The 15,745-nt window shown below is 41.6% G+C and overlaps 2 protein-coding genes across 10 annotated transcripts in view; one reads left to right on the forward strand and one right to left on the reverse strand.

The window, feature by feature from the left end:
* Window positions 1-9,581, reverse strand: part of DDX1 (DEAD-box helicase 1) — a 36,272-nt gene extending 26,691 nt beyond the window's left edge. Inside the window, exons 1-6 of one of the 4 annotated variants that reach the window (XM_065587672.1) lie at window positions 9,473-9,581; window positions 4,614-4,665; window positions 3,857-3,920; window positions 2,123-2,152; window positions 1,312-1,408; window positions 389-436 (exon numbers count right to left, since the gene is read on the reverse strand). In XM_065587672.1, the coding sequence (XP_065443744.1) occupies window positions 389-436; window positions 1,312-1,408; window positions 2,123-2,152; window positions 3,857-3,920; window positions 4,614-4,663 (289 nt within the window). In that variant the 5' untranslated portion in view covers window positions 4,664-4,665; window positions 9,473-9,581. Of the gene's footprint in view, window positions 1-388; window positions 437-1,311; window positions 1,409-2,122; window positions 2,153-3,856; window positions 3,921-4,613; window positions 4,666-7,978; window positions 8,791-9,472 lie in introns of those variants that run through there. The other 3 variants (XM_065587670.1, XM_065587671.1, XM_065587673.1) reach the window with 3 other exon arrangements.
* A 2,596-nt stretch (window positions 9,582-12,177) lies between these two features.
* The window catches only part of NBAS (NBAS subunit of NRZ tethering complex), a 383,144-nt gene continuing 379,576 nt past the window's right edge, over window positions 12,178-15,745 (forward strand). For 4 of the 6 annotated variants that reach the window (XR_010599418.1, XM_005293091.5, XM_065587676.1 and 1 more), the window contains exon 1: window positions 12,178-12,367. Coding sequence is in view for 4 of the 6 variants with exons in the window: in XM_005293091.5 (XP_005293148.2) it covers window positions 12,245-12,367 (123 nt within the window). In the remaining 2 variants the exon portion in view is untranslated. Of the gene's footprint in view, window positions 12,368-12,517; window positions 12,755-15,745 lie in introns of those variants that run through there. The other 2 variants (XM_005293092.5, XM_065587675.1) reach the window with 2 other exon arrangements.

Below are 15,745 nucleotides of genomic sequence, written 5' to 3' on the forward strand. Positions count from 1 at the left end.
GGGTTAGACTAGATGACCTCCTGAGGTCCCTTCCAACCCTGATATTCTATGATTCTAGTGAAAGATGCAGGCCTAGGTCTTTTATTTCCAGTTACATTCAAAATCAGCTTATACTTCTATTTACAGACTGCATTTTACAATTTAATAATACACCGCTACCTCGATATAATGCGACCCGATATAACACGAATTCGGATACAACGCGGTAAAGCAGTGGTCCCGGGGGGAGGGGGGTGCAGGACTGCACACGCCGGTGGATCAAAGCAAGTTCAATATAACGCGGTTTCACCTATAATGCAGTAAGATTTTTTGGCTCCTGAGGACAGCGTTATATCGAGGTAGAGGTGTATTTGTTACTCACTCTTACAGCATTGAGAAGACAACTTACCAAAAGCTGATCCTCTATCGTATGGGTTCATCTGCCATTTGTTGAGCACTATTTAAAATAAATAAAAATTAAAACCACCCCACACCAATAAGGTCAGTCAGTACAGTTAGCATTAAAATCTACAAGGTATAAATATGTAAGTCGATGGTATTTTGGTACATGGTCTTACTGCATTTGAGTTCAGAGAATAAGTTCTTTAACTGTTAGGCCTAGATCTTCAAAACCATGACAAAAAGCCAGGAGGTTTGTGTCATTTAGAATATATTCTAAAAACATAACAAGGAATTTTGAATGCTGTTGCTGTATATGCTGAGTATTCACTTTTCAGGTATCTCGTATTGGCTAAAGTAAATATTCCAGTCAGTGTCATTTTAAATTTATATTCTAGTGTATCTTTCAGAGAGACAGCTGTAACAAGTCAAGTTTCTCATTTCATTCTGCAGACACCCAAAGCTATTTGTGAAGAGTTTGTGCACATACTACAATAAAAAGGATCTTGTATTTTGCAGGTTTAAATTGGCCATTAAAAAAAAAAGTTTAAAAACAAAATTCCATGGCAATTAGGTCTACAAGTCCTTTCCACATGCATTAAAGTGGTTTGGTTCTCAAGCAGGACCATTCTTCCCCCCAAGCACTTGAACTGTCCCAAGTGCACCTGGGCTCAAATCGTAATTGGAGACTGAAAACTGTTGCAACATAAACACATTGTGACAGCTCCAAAGTTATCCCTACATTTTGTAGAACATATTATACATAGGACTTAGTTAAATAAAGGCCCAAACTCTTTTTTTAATTTAAAAAAAAAAAAAAAAAAAAAAAAAAAAAGAGCTGTACTTTAACTAAAACAAGAAATAGAATGAAATATATTCAGTTCCAATATTTCAAATGCCACAAGAATTATGTAGTTAAGTGAACGGACTTACCTGCCCCACCAGTTTTGATAGTTGTTTTCCCCTTTTTGCCTTCTTGCTGGTCCTTAAGTGTTTCATAAACAATCTGGATAACTGGGATGCTGAAAGCCTAGAAATACAGAGATCATTTGATGCATTTCTTCAGTATCAAAAGAAAAGCCACAAAAAATAAATTATGCACAAAAGACAAATGTTATCTTCCAGTCCCCAAATGTTATCTTCCAGCCCACTACATTCCCCCTCCCTCAGTGGCTCGCTCTCCCCCCACCCTCACTCACTTTCATTGGGCTGGGGCAGGAGATTGGAGTGCAGAAGGGGGTGCGGGCTTTACTGGGGGTGCAGGCTCCAGGATGGGGCCAGAAATGAGAGGTTCAGAGTATGGGAGGGGGCTCCAGGCCTGGGCCAAGGGATTTGGAGTGTGGGAGGGGGCTGCAGGTTGAGGCAGGGGGTTGGAGTGCAGGAGGGGGTGAAGGCTCTGGGTGGGGCTGGGGATGAGGAGTTATGGGGCACAGAGGTGGGAGGGGGCAGGAGGCTCCACGTGCTGCTCTTGCCCGCAGGCATTGTTCCTGGGATTGCAGAGCCAGTGCTCAGGGCCGGGTGGCAGCTTTGAGAGCCCCATGGGCCCCCCCGCCTAGGAGCCAGACCTGCTGGCTGTTTTCGGGGCAAAGTGCGGTGCCAGCCAGGACAGGTAGGGACTAGCCTGCCTTGGTGCTGCAGCACCACCGACCGGACTTTTAGCGGCCCAGTTGGCGGTGCTGACCAGAGCAACCAGGGTGCCTTTTCATCTCTCATCTACATACTCAAATTAAGCTTGTTTACTTACACCAGTCTTTCCACTCCCAGTTTCCGCAGCCTGGGGGGGGGGAAGAGAGAAGGGAGAAGGTGGAGAGAGGAGGGGAAAAAGGGTTTTCAGAAGCTACATTAAATATTGCTCCATAATAGAACTATACCAATTTTTTAAAATTTATAGCATATTCACTTAAAATAAATAGTGAAGGCATAAGTTTAAAGTTTTCTATAGTACACATCAGTATAGGTTAATGCTTTCCATGTAAGGTAGAGCAAGACAGTAACATTTCCAGCAGACTTTCTGCTCTTCCGTGATTATAGGTGCTACAGACTAGTTTGTTTTTAACATAATTTAACTCATTTTTAATTTATTGATCTGCTTATGAGGAAAGGCCCTTCTTTTTTAGAAGACTTCCAACACATGATAAATAAGTACTCCATAAGAAGAGATTCCCTCAACTGCAAGTGTTTAATTGCTCCTCTTTCCACTGTAATGTACTATTTTTCAGCTTGTCTGACATTCACTACTCAAGGGTCGGTTTTTCCAATATTGTTGTACTGCATGAATGTAGTTTGTGAAGTGCTCTGGTGTCCTTTACAATGAAAGCCACTACATGTGTGTAATGTAACATTACTAAAGGTACCCAAGAGGGACTGTGTAGATGAGCAGGACGAACAACACTACTTGTGAGATAGTCTCATTTAGTTGTCCAGAATGAATTGAGTACTAAAGCACTCTGAATTCTTTAGAGATGCGTGAATTTAAGCAACATCTTCAAAGCTTGATTTTAACCAATTACAAAAAAAATTAAGAGCCCAAGAAAAAAAAAAATACCCCAAATAGTGGTGTATTAAGAGAGGATACATTTTAAGTTTTATAATTTTTTATTTCTCTTTAGATTTCTAAAATAGGACAAATCCTATATTCTTCATGCTCCTTTGACAATACAAACTACCATATAAAGGAGGACTCCATTATTATTGCTTTTGTTTCACCATTTCAGAGCAAGAGCTCTGAAAACATTAGTAAACTAATGCATCATTATGTCTAACAAATAAGAAGCGAGCAGCAGCATCTCACAAATGTAGACAAACTTGTTTGTCTTAGCTATTGGCTGAACAAGAAGTAAGACTGAGTGGACTTGTAGGCTCTAAAGTTTTACATTAAGGTTTTGTTAAAAAATAAATAATAATTGTACATTTGTAAGTTGCACTTTCACAATAAAGAGACTGCACTACGGTACTCATATGAGGTGAATTAAAAATACAATTTCATCTTATTTACAGTGCAAATATTTGTAATGAAAAATATAAAATGAGCACTGAACACTTTGTATTCCATGTTGTAATTTAAATCAATATATTTGATAACCTAGAAAAACATCTAAATATATTACTTGAAATTGATATTCTATTAACAGTGTGATTAAAACTGATTAATGTAAAAAATTACCTTGATTAAAAAATCATGATCACTTGAGTTAACTGCAATTAAGTGACAGCCCTAAATTAAATGCAATTTTACATAACTGTGTTGCAATACAATCCACAGAACATAAAAAAGTGAGTTTTTGAGTAAATGGACTGTTTGATTATACTTTCTGATAAAGATTAATTGCATACTGTAACTAAGCTTTCACAAAATATGCTCCAAATTAGTTTGTCAGTGCTTACTTACCAGATTTAAATAATCCCTCTACTGTACATTTTAAAACTGTAAAACCATTAATTTTATTTCTATGCAAACTGAACAGTTTAACATACGTACCATAAGCACATCTCCACCTCCTAGAATTAACGGGATAGACTCAGCTTGAATATCTGTGGGAAGACTGCAAAACCCTCAGCGTAAAACACAAGAGCTGACAGAGTAAAGTGTCAGTCCTCTTGCATATCAGGTTACGGGAAGATTATAATTGCAAAAGGAGGTCAAATTAACCAATTTAGTCAGTCAATGTCATGAAGTGTTCAACCTGCAATGTATGAATTTTGTCCATACAAGCAGAAATGTATTCAAAGAAAACTGAACTAGAAGCTAGAAACAGGGAGAAGCCACAATTATGCAACCATTCAACTTCATTGGCAGCAGGATGAGACAAGCTAGCAAATAAGATGCCTAACACCTGAAACCCCAGTTTGAAAACCACTAACTTTAGTGATTAAGATATACTAGTTATCTGGTTCAGTAAGCTCACCACAATTACAATGAAAGTAAGGCGAGAAAGAGCTTTTTGCAGAGAAAAAGGCATCATAACATTGGCTGCAATCAATACCTTACTGCTGACTTCCTCAACCTGGCTAACATCAGCTCTGCAATTACATTTATCAGATTTTTCAGTCATTCATGATAAAAGGAATACAAGAGATGCAACTGAAGAATCGGATAAAAAGGAAAACATGCATCTTTGCTGTTAAGTGAAGAGAGAGACTGGATATTTCAGAAATTAAATTACACATCACTGAGAGACAGACCAAATTTTGATGGAGAACTCCTGCTTATCAGATATCTAAGCACTCATACTTACAGCCAGTCCATCTCCTCCACAGCTTGAGCTATCTCTGGCATAACACCCATCTCTATCAGAAAACAAACAAACAAAAGCATTAGATCTCTCATCCTAAGTCTGATGGCATTATTGTCAAATGCCAACCCTTCATGCAGTTCAAAAAAAAAAAAAAAACAGTGTTTATATTTTTGTCAACACAGTAGCGTCTCTTCTTTAGCACCAAAATGTTTTGCATGAAATGTTACTTGTCCATTTCCTCTGTTATGGCTGACAAGGTAAAGTGAAGATGGCAGGACTCAGAGTTCTTTAGCCCCGCCTTTTTTAGTGCCCAATTTTATCCTTGATGTGCAAGTGTATCTCCACCTTGACATCAATATGAACTACATGTGCATATCAGAGGGTAGAATTTTTCTATGCTCCAAAATCTCAACTCTGACCATGACAGAGATGCAAGTTATTTTCTGACGAGCAAAGCTACCATATTATATGGGGACTCAGGTTTTTAGACTTCAGACCTTCACTCCTCCTATAGCAAGCACTAAAAGTGCCAAGACAGAAGAGGCTAGGAATACTGCCACTTAAGGGAGCTCAGCCATAAAATAGGAAACACCATATATCACATCACTCTACAGTGGCTTTGTCCAACTAAATGTAAACTAACAACAGAGGCTCCATTTAAGTATATTTACAGTAACACTGCCAAAATGAAAAAAAAAAAAAAAAAAACGACATTTCTGCAACACAATGCTTGGTCTGTTTTCTTTCAACGTCCCAAACTCTCATTACTCCAGCATGAAGACAGGAACAGAGTTGCAGTGAGTTTACCAATGCTGATAGGTCAGAGTGAAATAAATCTTTATTAAAAGTTTTTGCCCACATCCAATTCTGCTACAGAGGATTTTTAAAAGAAAACTATCAGACTATACACCAACTTCTGTGTCTGGTGGTTATGAATTATGCATAAGCAAACAGGGCAAACTCATAAGTTGATGGATGGACTCCATTACCTTATCTCATGCAGTTCAATAAGGTGAATGAGATGCAAAGATCTAACCAAACCAGTTGATTGCATTATGTTGTCAACCTGATTCTTCAGCTGCTGGCCCACCTCTCTGCATGCAAGTGCTCTGCGCTTAATTCTATATCTATCTAATCATGGAATGTGCCCAAACTTTCCAAGGCTAAGAACCAGAGGCATAAACAGTTATCTGAAGGGAGGTGGCTTGGCTAATTGGGGGTTCACAGTAGGCCAGTCTTGACCCATGACATTTAAGCAGCCAAAAAAAACCTCCCTCCCCTCAACACCAAGTTTTAAAACTATTCTAATCACTGTTGCATCTCAGCACCACTGATATTTGAGTAAGCCACTTTTGTATTTTAGTGCTATGTTTAAGTTGCTAGTGTCCTTTTAAACCAAGGTACTTCTATTTAAGAAAAAAAATAGAAATAGTCTACATTTCTTTTTGAAAAATAAAAGGAATGACCCTAATTTCCTGAACAGTTAAATAAAATGCACTCAATTTGAAATACTAACTATATTTTCAAGTTGCCTGCTCAAACTTCTGACTGTTAGTTGCTTCAACACAAAGCTTGATGCGGGATTTAAAGAATTCTGAGGCAAACTACAAGACTCAAGAAAGATGTGCAAACTCCTTGCAAGGAATGGCGATGCTTAGCTGTACCAAAGCACTATAATGATTGTATCTAGTTCTACGGGGAGGGATAGCTCAGTGGTTTGAGCCTGCTAAACCCAGGGTTGTGGCAAGTTCAGTCCTTGAGGGGACCACTTAGGAATCTGGGGCAAAAATCAGTACTTAGACCTGCTAGTGAAGGCAGGGGGCTGGACTCAATGACCTTTCAGGGTCCCTTCCAGCTCTATGAGCTAGTTATATAATAAAAAAATTAATATATGGAGATATACCTAATCTGAAATTTATAATTGAAGACCACATAAACAACGTGACAGTCTCAAATAATGAGAGGTTTCAGAATAGTACTGGGCTAGCTTGATTATCACTTCAAAAGTTTTTTTTCCCTCTTACTTAATTGGCCTCTCAGAGTTGGTAAGACAACTACCACCTGTTCATGCTCTCTGTATGTGTGTATATATATCTCCTCAATATATGTTCCATTCTATATGCATCCGAAGAAGTGGGCTGTAGTCCACGAAAGCTTATGCTCTAATAAATTTGTTAGTCTCTAAGGTGCCACAAGTACTCCTGTTCAAATAATGAGGTTTCACAACAGCAACAACAGTAGGTTCCCCCCCTCAAAATAGAAATGATTTTTCAAGCTAAACTCTCATCATAAAGTATCAGAGGGGTAGCCGTGTTAGTCCGAATCTGTAAAAAGCAACATAGGTCTGTTGCTCTCATCATAAAGTACATTATAGAGCAGGGCTGCCCAGAGGACTCAGGGGGCCTGGTGTCTTCGGCGGCGGGAACCCCCGCCGCCGAAGACCCAGAGCGGAAGAAGCGCCAGGGCCCGGGCCCCGCGAGAGTTTTCCAGGGCCCCCGAGCGAGTGAAGGGCCCCGCTCCAGGGGCCCCAAAAAACTCTCAGGGGGCCCCTGCGGGGCCCAGGGCAAATTGCCCCACTTTCCCCCCCCCCCCCCCCCCCCTGGGCAGCCCTGTCATAGAGCCATGAAATTTTAGCTTCGTCTTTGGATCATTATGTCTAATTCCTGGATTAAAGTTATGAAAACTTCATGATATGGAGAAGAATTTCTGATTTATTCCATGGTGTCCAAAGATACAGTTAGCATTACAGGAGAGCTCTGAAGGAGTCTATAGTAAATCTCTGCAGTGAAGTAGAGCTAAAGTACCAAATATCAAAAGTCTTCTTGTGAATAGGACTTTGTTTTTCTTGATAATTTTCATCTGTCAATATTAACACATTTTAAGAATTCCATGAAATTATGTATTTTTAATGTATTGGAAGGGTGCTCAGGCCAGGAGTTGACACCTAATAGTATAAAATAAAAAAATAGGTACAGTCCACTGCAGTGTGGAATTCAGCTATCATGAAACAGTTTACAGAACGCTGAAGTGGGGGGGGAGAAGAGAGAGGAGAGATATCTGACAAATATTTACATGGTATAACCGTATAGTCAGCACCTACTTGAAAAACTCACAGCCCTTCTATGCTATGTGAAAAGCTACCCCCTTAATTTAATTAGCACTAATTTGTAACAAGTCAAATTATATAAGGAATATCACACCCAACTGCAGCCAGCCTGGCCTAGGCCCTTATGACTCCTGGGAGTGAAGAAAACTCGCCATCCTCACCCCAAGGGCAAGGGGCCGCTGTAGCGTAACGCGCAGCGAGGGGCAGCAATATCCTACAGGTAGCTGTTCCTGACACCGACCTTTACTGTTTTTTTTACCTCATCACAATCTGCTACCCCCAGAAGTCCCCATCCCCTCCTCGGGGGTAACAGCCTGTGAGCTACACCAGCCCCCCGCGCTCAGCGCGGCGAGGAAAGCGGGCTGCCCTAGGCCCCTGCGCGACGGGCCTGAGCCAGAGCAGATCCTGCTTCCTCGGGGGACAGCGACACCTACGCCCGGCTCCCTTGGGGACCACGTAACAAGGGAGTCTGCGGCTCCTTATCGGCCCCCTCCCCGGCGCGGGCTCGGTGAGCCGGCCTCCCGCCGGTCCACTCCCCAAGCAGCAGCCCCTGCCGCACCCGCTGCCTGGGAAACCCCTGGCCGCCCGGTGCCACATACCGGAGAAAGCCGCCATCTCGGCGCCACGCAGACTGCGGTGTGAGCGGCCCGCTGCCTAGACCGCGTAGAGCCGGTCCCCACGCTTTATCCCTCCGGGCTGCTCCGCGGCCAGACCGCACCGGTTCCGGCTGCGGAAATCACCCGGGCCGAGTGAGTCCGCCCTGAGTCCCCAAACAACCTAACTGAGTCTGTCCTGAACCGTGACCTGGGGCTCCAGCCGTGACCCAAACCCCGAGCCTAATCCGAGCCGCTCCCTGAGCGAGCCCGTGGCTTGAGTTGTAACCCGGATCGCTGGCTACCGACCAACCCTCAAGCTGAGTTCCTGGGCCGGATCCTCACCCAGTACCCTGTCCTGTCTGACCCCGACCCGACCCTGCCCTGACCGACTCTATCCCTCACCCGGACTGGGGCTGGATATGACCCGCCCCTGACCAGTCCGAAGTATGAACCCTCACCCTGACTAGCCCAGACTGACCCTGATCATGAACCCTGTACCTAATCCAAAACCAAGACCATGACATGGATTTTAAATCGGCTGGTAAGCCTGAGACTATAAACCAAACTGAGCCCAAGTTCTGAACTGTCAGTCAGACTCAGTGTTGCCCACACCAAGAGTTCAAAACTGAAGAGTCAGACTCCCAATCTGAAATTATTAATTTGAAAAACTGGTTCTTTTTGCCACAACTTCAGGGTAACTGCACTCTGTGTTCCAAGTCATCATCTCTCTTGGGCAGAGACTGTACATTGTGATATTTGCTACAAAACAGACTGCCTAAAAAGGGAAGTGCCTGTACTTCACTTTCTTGATAAGGGCTATGGCCTGTAGTTATCAGTTACCACACAGATTCTTCTAAGCAAGTACATTTATTCTTAAGATAAAAATTTTACAGAGAAAACACATTAAAACAATAATAAAATCTATCTACATGCATGCTATAAAGCTTACTAGTAGTCACCCAACTCGAACCTAGGGCTCTGGTAAGTTTTAGTCCTTCAAAACTCACAACTGGGTTTCCCCCTTAGTTATGAGTTCATTAGTCTATGGACTTGTCTACACTGGCACTTTACAGCGCTGCAACTTTCTCGCTCAGGGGTGTGAAAAAACACCCCACTGAGCGCAGGGGTTAGGGCTTGGGCTTGGGGCGCGGCCTTACCTCGAATGGCTCCCGGTAAGCAGCACAGTGGGGCTAGGCAGGCTGCCTGCCTGTCCTGGCTCCATGCTGTGCCCAGAAGTAGCCAGCAGGTCTGGTTCCTTGGCAGCGAGGGAAAGAGGCTCTGTGGCACGCGCTGCTCTCACCCGCAGGCACCGCCCCTACCCCCGGCCAATGGGAGTGCGGAGCCGGTATCGGGCAGTGCATGGAGCCCTCTTTCCCCTCCCACCTAGGAGCTGGACTGGCTGGCTGCTTCCAGGGCGCAGTGTGGTGCCCCAGGACAGGTATGGGACTAGCTTCTGCAGTGCTGACCGGAGCCGCCAGAGTTCCTTTTTGACCGGGTATTCTGGTCAAAAAACGGACACCTGGTCACCCTACTTGTCTGGCATATTTTAAATACAGTCTTTTGAACTCCCAGGTCTCACATCTGTCACATCTCACCTCTGGAGGGGTTACATACAATCGCAGCCCAAAATAATACATAAACCATACATAAAATAATATGGTCTTCCAAAGATATTGCAGGAAGTTGTATTATCTGTCACACTTTTTATTTGCCCTTTGTTTTTTATCTTTTAGTATATATTCAGATCAAATTTTCAAACTTTTTTCCATAACCATGAGAGCTAGAATCACACTTTTATCACTCAAATTAAAGCTAAGATTCTCACATAATCACAGTATTCTGGGAGCTAGGGTTTTAAGAAAAAATACCAAATATAATGAGAATTGCAATAAAATTTAGAGAATTAGTAACACTACTCATCTAACCCAAATCTGAAACTGAACTCTTTACCTGAACCTAAACCCAAACTATCTGTTTACAATGAGTATTTTGTCTTTAAATTATGCAATTATTGTCACCTCTAGACAACTGGACTGGTGTAGTCTGGTTTCATAGTTATTTAATCTTCTATAACAGCATGCTTGTTTGAAAGTATCTTTACTTACACATATGGAATTCTAACATGTTTTTAGTAACATATTACTGAAGAAGTCCTTACTCAACTTTTACACAAATGTACTCAGTTTCTACTCAGTCATTATTCAAGCAAACTCCTATTGACAAGAGTGAAAACCTCTGGATTTGGCACTGTAAGTATAAGATTAATGCCAGACTGGGAACAAAACAAGTGTAACTCCACTTCACCAGTTTACATTAGTGGTGAATTTGGCCCATTATAAGTTAGTTTATGGAAGAGAGAGCATAGCATCATGGTAATTCCCTACTGTTGTTAAACTGATACACAGAATGTTTAACTTCCATTGGGACTGTCCTCAGAGAGAGGAAGAAGGCACTTTGGTTTAGATCTCATCCGAAGGACAGCATCTGTAACAATGCAGCATCTCCTACTACTGCATTGTATCATGAATAGTGGCTAAACTAATTCCTGTCATGGGAATTGAGTTCAGAGCCTTCTGTCCAAGTGTGTTACCATTTGGGGCATACTGACTATTACTGGCTTATGCTGATGACATATGAGATAGGAAGTATTATATTAGAAATAATGCAATAAGTATATTAGTACCTTAATACCAGATTTCATTTGTGTCATCAATGGTATTATTTTGGGTCCTTTTTGGGAGTTGTCTTTTAATAGTAACCAAAGGCCATGGAATCTAGGTTCAAAGGGGCATCAGTTTCATCTCTGCTATATTTTTGCAGTTATATTCAGATCAGATTAATATAGTTCGTTTGTATGATGTTAATTATTTTCTGGTTTCTCTTATTTTGAACATGTACATTACAGTGGTTAGTTCATTTTCTATATAATCTATCTTCTTCATCATCATCATCATGTTCTGCCTTGCTTTTGGATCATAAGATATGATACTAATGCAATTATTTGTTTAAAAGATGCAGTGCCCATGTGAAGCCCTTGCAGAGCTCCTTGACAGATTGGAGCCTATAGCTCTGAAGGAGAAATTTACTGTGAACTTCATATAGTTCCTGTAAACTATGAGCAGCGGACTGATACACTGCTGATGTTACCATTTTACCTTGCTAAACATAATTCAACTAAAAAATATTCAGCAAAATAAACAATGATTAATCAGTAGTAATTTCTTCTCAAATGGAACTATTTCCTTAATGTTTAACACAAGCTATCTAACAGCACAGAATGCTAGGTCTTGTAATTTCACACTTTTGTCAGTATCTAAAACTAGACCACACAGATAACTACAAATGAAAAAAAGAGGTTATTAAAATCATGCTAAAATAGAAAATAAGATTAGCAGTGAGGTGTGAGCTCATTTTCGTTCTGTCCTAAGAAGACTTCATTATCGAAAAATACTATACACACAATTGTTTTTTTAAATTGCCATTTAATTTATTAACTTCTTTGTGTTTTGCTCCTAAATTAATGCTGCTACCTGTCCCAATGATTTTGCATTCTAGGGTGCTGATCCTGTAACATGACCATGGCGGTGGTAGACCTCTGTGCCTAAGCAAAGCCCTGCTGATACACTGGGGCCTGAGGCCAAGCTCCTGAAAGGTATTCAGACCCCTAACTCCCAATGAAATTGGAGGTAGGGGCCTAAATACTCAAATAAATATGCTCTCTCTTCCATAAACATGCTGGGACCTTTGGAAAGCATTTTGGCCCCATCTCCTTACAGAGCAAAAGGCTTTTGGGCGAGCCCAACTTGCTCTACGCAGACAGCAGCAGAGCGGAAAGGGTTAAACACCCCTCTCTTCCTCCCCCCGCCCGCAGGTTTGTCCGCTGCCAGGCGCCGTAGCGGCTGTAGCAGCGATCCGGGTCCGGGCTGAGCATGGCCGCTGCCTGGGGGAGCTGGGAGGAGGAGGTGGAGGCCGATGTCAGTGGGGAAGAGGAGGAGAACATCCTCTACGACCTGCTCATCAACACCGAGTGGCCGCCGGAAACCGAGGTGCAGGTCAGTCCCCCTGTCCCCCCACGCCGGGTGGGAATGACCGCAGGTGGGGGCGGGGAGGCGGATGGCCACGTAGAGCCCTGCCAGGCGGGGGGAAGGGAAAAGGGGCGTGTGGATGGCGGGGTCTCCCCACCCCAGCGGTGAGGGGGGCTTGGGCTCACGTTGAGGCATCTTGCACGGATGAAATTTGCAGGCACGCAGCAAAACCCTTCAGCCGGACAAAATGAGACCAAGCCCTAACATTAATCCTGAGTGAGGGGATTCCTTCTCTCCAAGCTGCTGAGGCCACCCTTATATGCAGCGGATCATAAATCCATAACGAGCAGCCAGGCACGTCGGACAAAACACCTGTACAGTACCACTGAATGCTGCTTCCAGTGAGAGGGAGAAGTGAGTTCCCTCCGGTTTGTCATCTCACTTTGGCATGTGTGCTGTTTCAGTCCCAGGTGCAGGAACAAATGTTTATAGTGTGGGTGCTGAAAGCAGTTGAATGCAACTGTAAACCCTATATATAATAAAACAGGAGTACTTGTGGCACCTTAGAGACTAACAAATTTATTAGAGCATAAGCTTTCGTGGACTACAGCCCACTTCTTTGGATGCATCCGAAGAAGTGGGCTGTAGTCCACGCAAGTTTATGCTCTAATAAATTTGTTAGTCTCTAAGGTGCCACAAGTACTCCTGTTCTTTTTGCGGATACAGACTAACACGGCTGCTACTCTGAAATCTATATATAATGGAAACCACTTTAAGCCAGGGGGTGCTGCTTCCCCGCAGCACCCTTAGTACTAGCACCTATGGTTTTAGGTATTTTTTAAAAATCTCCTGTCCTTTTTATACCATTAACAAATATTGATTAGGTTTTTACTTCTTAACAAACATACAGAAAGTTGTCAGGGAGAAGTATTCATTGTGTAATTTACTTTGGGCATGATCTCCAGAAATATTAAATGCTCACAGCACCAAAGGACTCAGTGGGAGTTCTTATGAAAACCAGGCCCTCTGTCAAGTAAACAGTGTATGATGCAAATGAAATTATTTTGTATTAAAGCTCTGGCAGGGTTTGATACATCTGCAATGTGTACTGAGTGGGGAGGACATAAAATACTTGGTGTGTTTACAGAGCTTGTCATGAGTAGATATCACAGCACAAAGTTTGGCTAAGCATTATTTCAAATTCACAAATTAGAAAATTGTTATGGTTGAAGTTCTGTTTGTTCTGCATGGACCACTAGAGAAACCTTGGCCCTTTTCTATGGTCAGCGAATAGTGGTTTGCTCTTGTATCCTTGGGGACAAATTTTACATCTCTTCTTTTTCTGTTCTTTCCCTCACTTTGTGCTGTCAGTTGTCCATCTGTCTGTCTTCCATCACAGAGGTTGCACTTTGGCTCTGAAGTTATTTCTTGTATTTATGTTGTGCTTTCAAATCCTGTGTGTGTAAAATTATACATACACACATGTATAAAATCATGCCAATTATTGTAATTCCTTTGCCCCCTGCTTAAAACTGACAACTTGTTGAAAATATTTTCAGCTCAACATAGAATACAGGTAAACACTTAATGATTTACTGATACTTCTTGGAAACTTTTTATTTGGGAAATAATTGAGCAAACAGCGTTCTGATTTCTGCTTCTTGGTTATGGATACTAAGAACATTCCCATGAAAACTGTATTTTTATTTACTAAGAGTTCATTTCCATCTACTGCTTCTTTCAAGATGTCTGTTAAATGAACAGTCACTGGGAATTGTGATATTGCCAATTAAGGATTCAGAGTTCAGGTGGGCAACATGCTATTGGTGAAGATGAACAGTCAACCACATGCAATGTTAAATTAAAACATCAATAATTAGGGAGGGAGAGAGAAAACAGGACAAATGCTAACTGAGTAACTTCATGCCTAAAAAGCAACAAGTCTGGGGAAGACCTAATGGCAAATCAGGACCCCAATATAATGGCAAATCAGGATCCCGATCTATTGATTGCCTATGCTTATACAGGGATCCCCACAAATAGAGTTTATTGCAGAACTGGGGCCTAAATGAGCCAATAGTGCAATGTTATTTTTAGGGCTGTCAATTAATCGCAGTTAACTCACACAATTAACTAAAAAAATTAATTGCGATTAATTGCAGTTTTAATCGCACTGTTAAACAATAGAATACCAATTGAAATTTATTAAATATTTTTGGATGTTTTTCTACATTTTCAAATATATTGATTTCAATTACAATACAGAATACAAGGTGTACAGTCTTCACTTTATATTACTTTTATTACAAATATTTGCACTGTAATATGATAAACAAAATAAATAATGTTTTTCAATTCACCTCACACAAGTAAAGCAATGTCTTTATTGGGAAAGTGCAACTTACAAATGTAGATTTTTATTTTGTTACATAAACAAAATAATGCAAAACTTTAAAGTCTACAATTCCACTCAGTCCTACTTCTTGTTCAGCCAATCGCTAAGACAAACAAATTTGTTTACATTTACAGGAGATAATGCTGCTGGTTTCTTATTTATAATCTCACCTGAAAGTGAGAACAGGTGTTTGCATGGCACTTTTGTAGCCGGCATTGCAAGGTATTTATGTACCAGATATGCTAAACATTTATATGCCCCTTCATGCTTTGGCCACCATTCCAGAGGACATGCTTCCATGCTGATGACTCTCGTTAAAAAAATAATGTGTTAATTACATTTTGGACTGAACTCCTTCGGGGAGAATAGTATGTCTCCTGCTCTGTTTTTCCCGCATTCTGCCATATATTTCATGTTATGGAGTCTCGGGTGATGACCCAGCACATGTTGTTCATTTTAAGAACACTTTCAGTGCAGATTTGACAAAATGCAAAGAAGGTACCAATGTGAGATTTCCATAGCTACACCACTCAACCCAAGGTTTAAGAATCTGAAATGCCTTCCAAAATCTGAAAGGGATGAGGTTTGGAACATGCTTTCAGAAATCTTAAAAGAGCAATGCTCCGATGTGGAAACTACAGAACCCAAACCACCAAAAAAGAAAATCAGCCTTCTGCTGGAGGCATCTATCTTAGATGATGAAAATGAACATGTTGGTCCAAGCTGCTTTGGCTTGTTATCAAGCAGAACTTGTCATCAGCATGGATGCCTGTCCTCTGGAATGGTGGTTGAAGCATGAAAGGACATATGAATCTTTAGCGCATTTGGCATGTAAATATCTTGCGACGCTGGCTACAACCGTGCCATGCAAACACCTGTTTTCACATTTAGGTGACATTATAAACAAGATACAGGCAGCATTATTTCCTGCAAATGCAAACAAACTTGTTTGTCTGAGCGATTGGCTGAACGAGTAGGACTGAGTGGACTTGTAGGCTCTAAAGTTTTAC

The sequence above is a fragment of the Chrysemys picta genome, chromosome 3 (genome assembly GCF_011386835.1).
Source record: "Chrysemys picta bellii isolate R12L10 chromosome 3, ASM1138683v2, whole genome shotgun sequence".
Classification (NCBI taxonomy): Eukaryota; Metazoa; Chordata; order Testudines; family Emydidae; genus Chrysemys; species Chrysemys picta.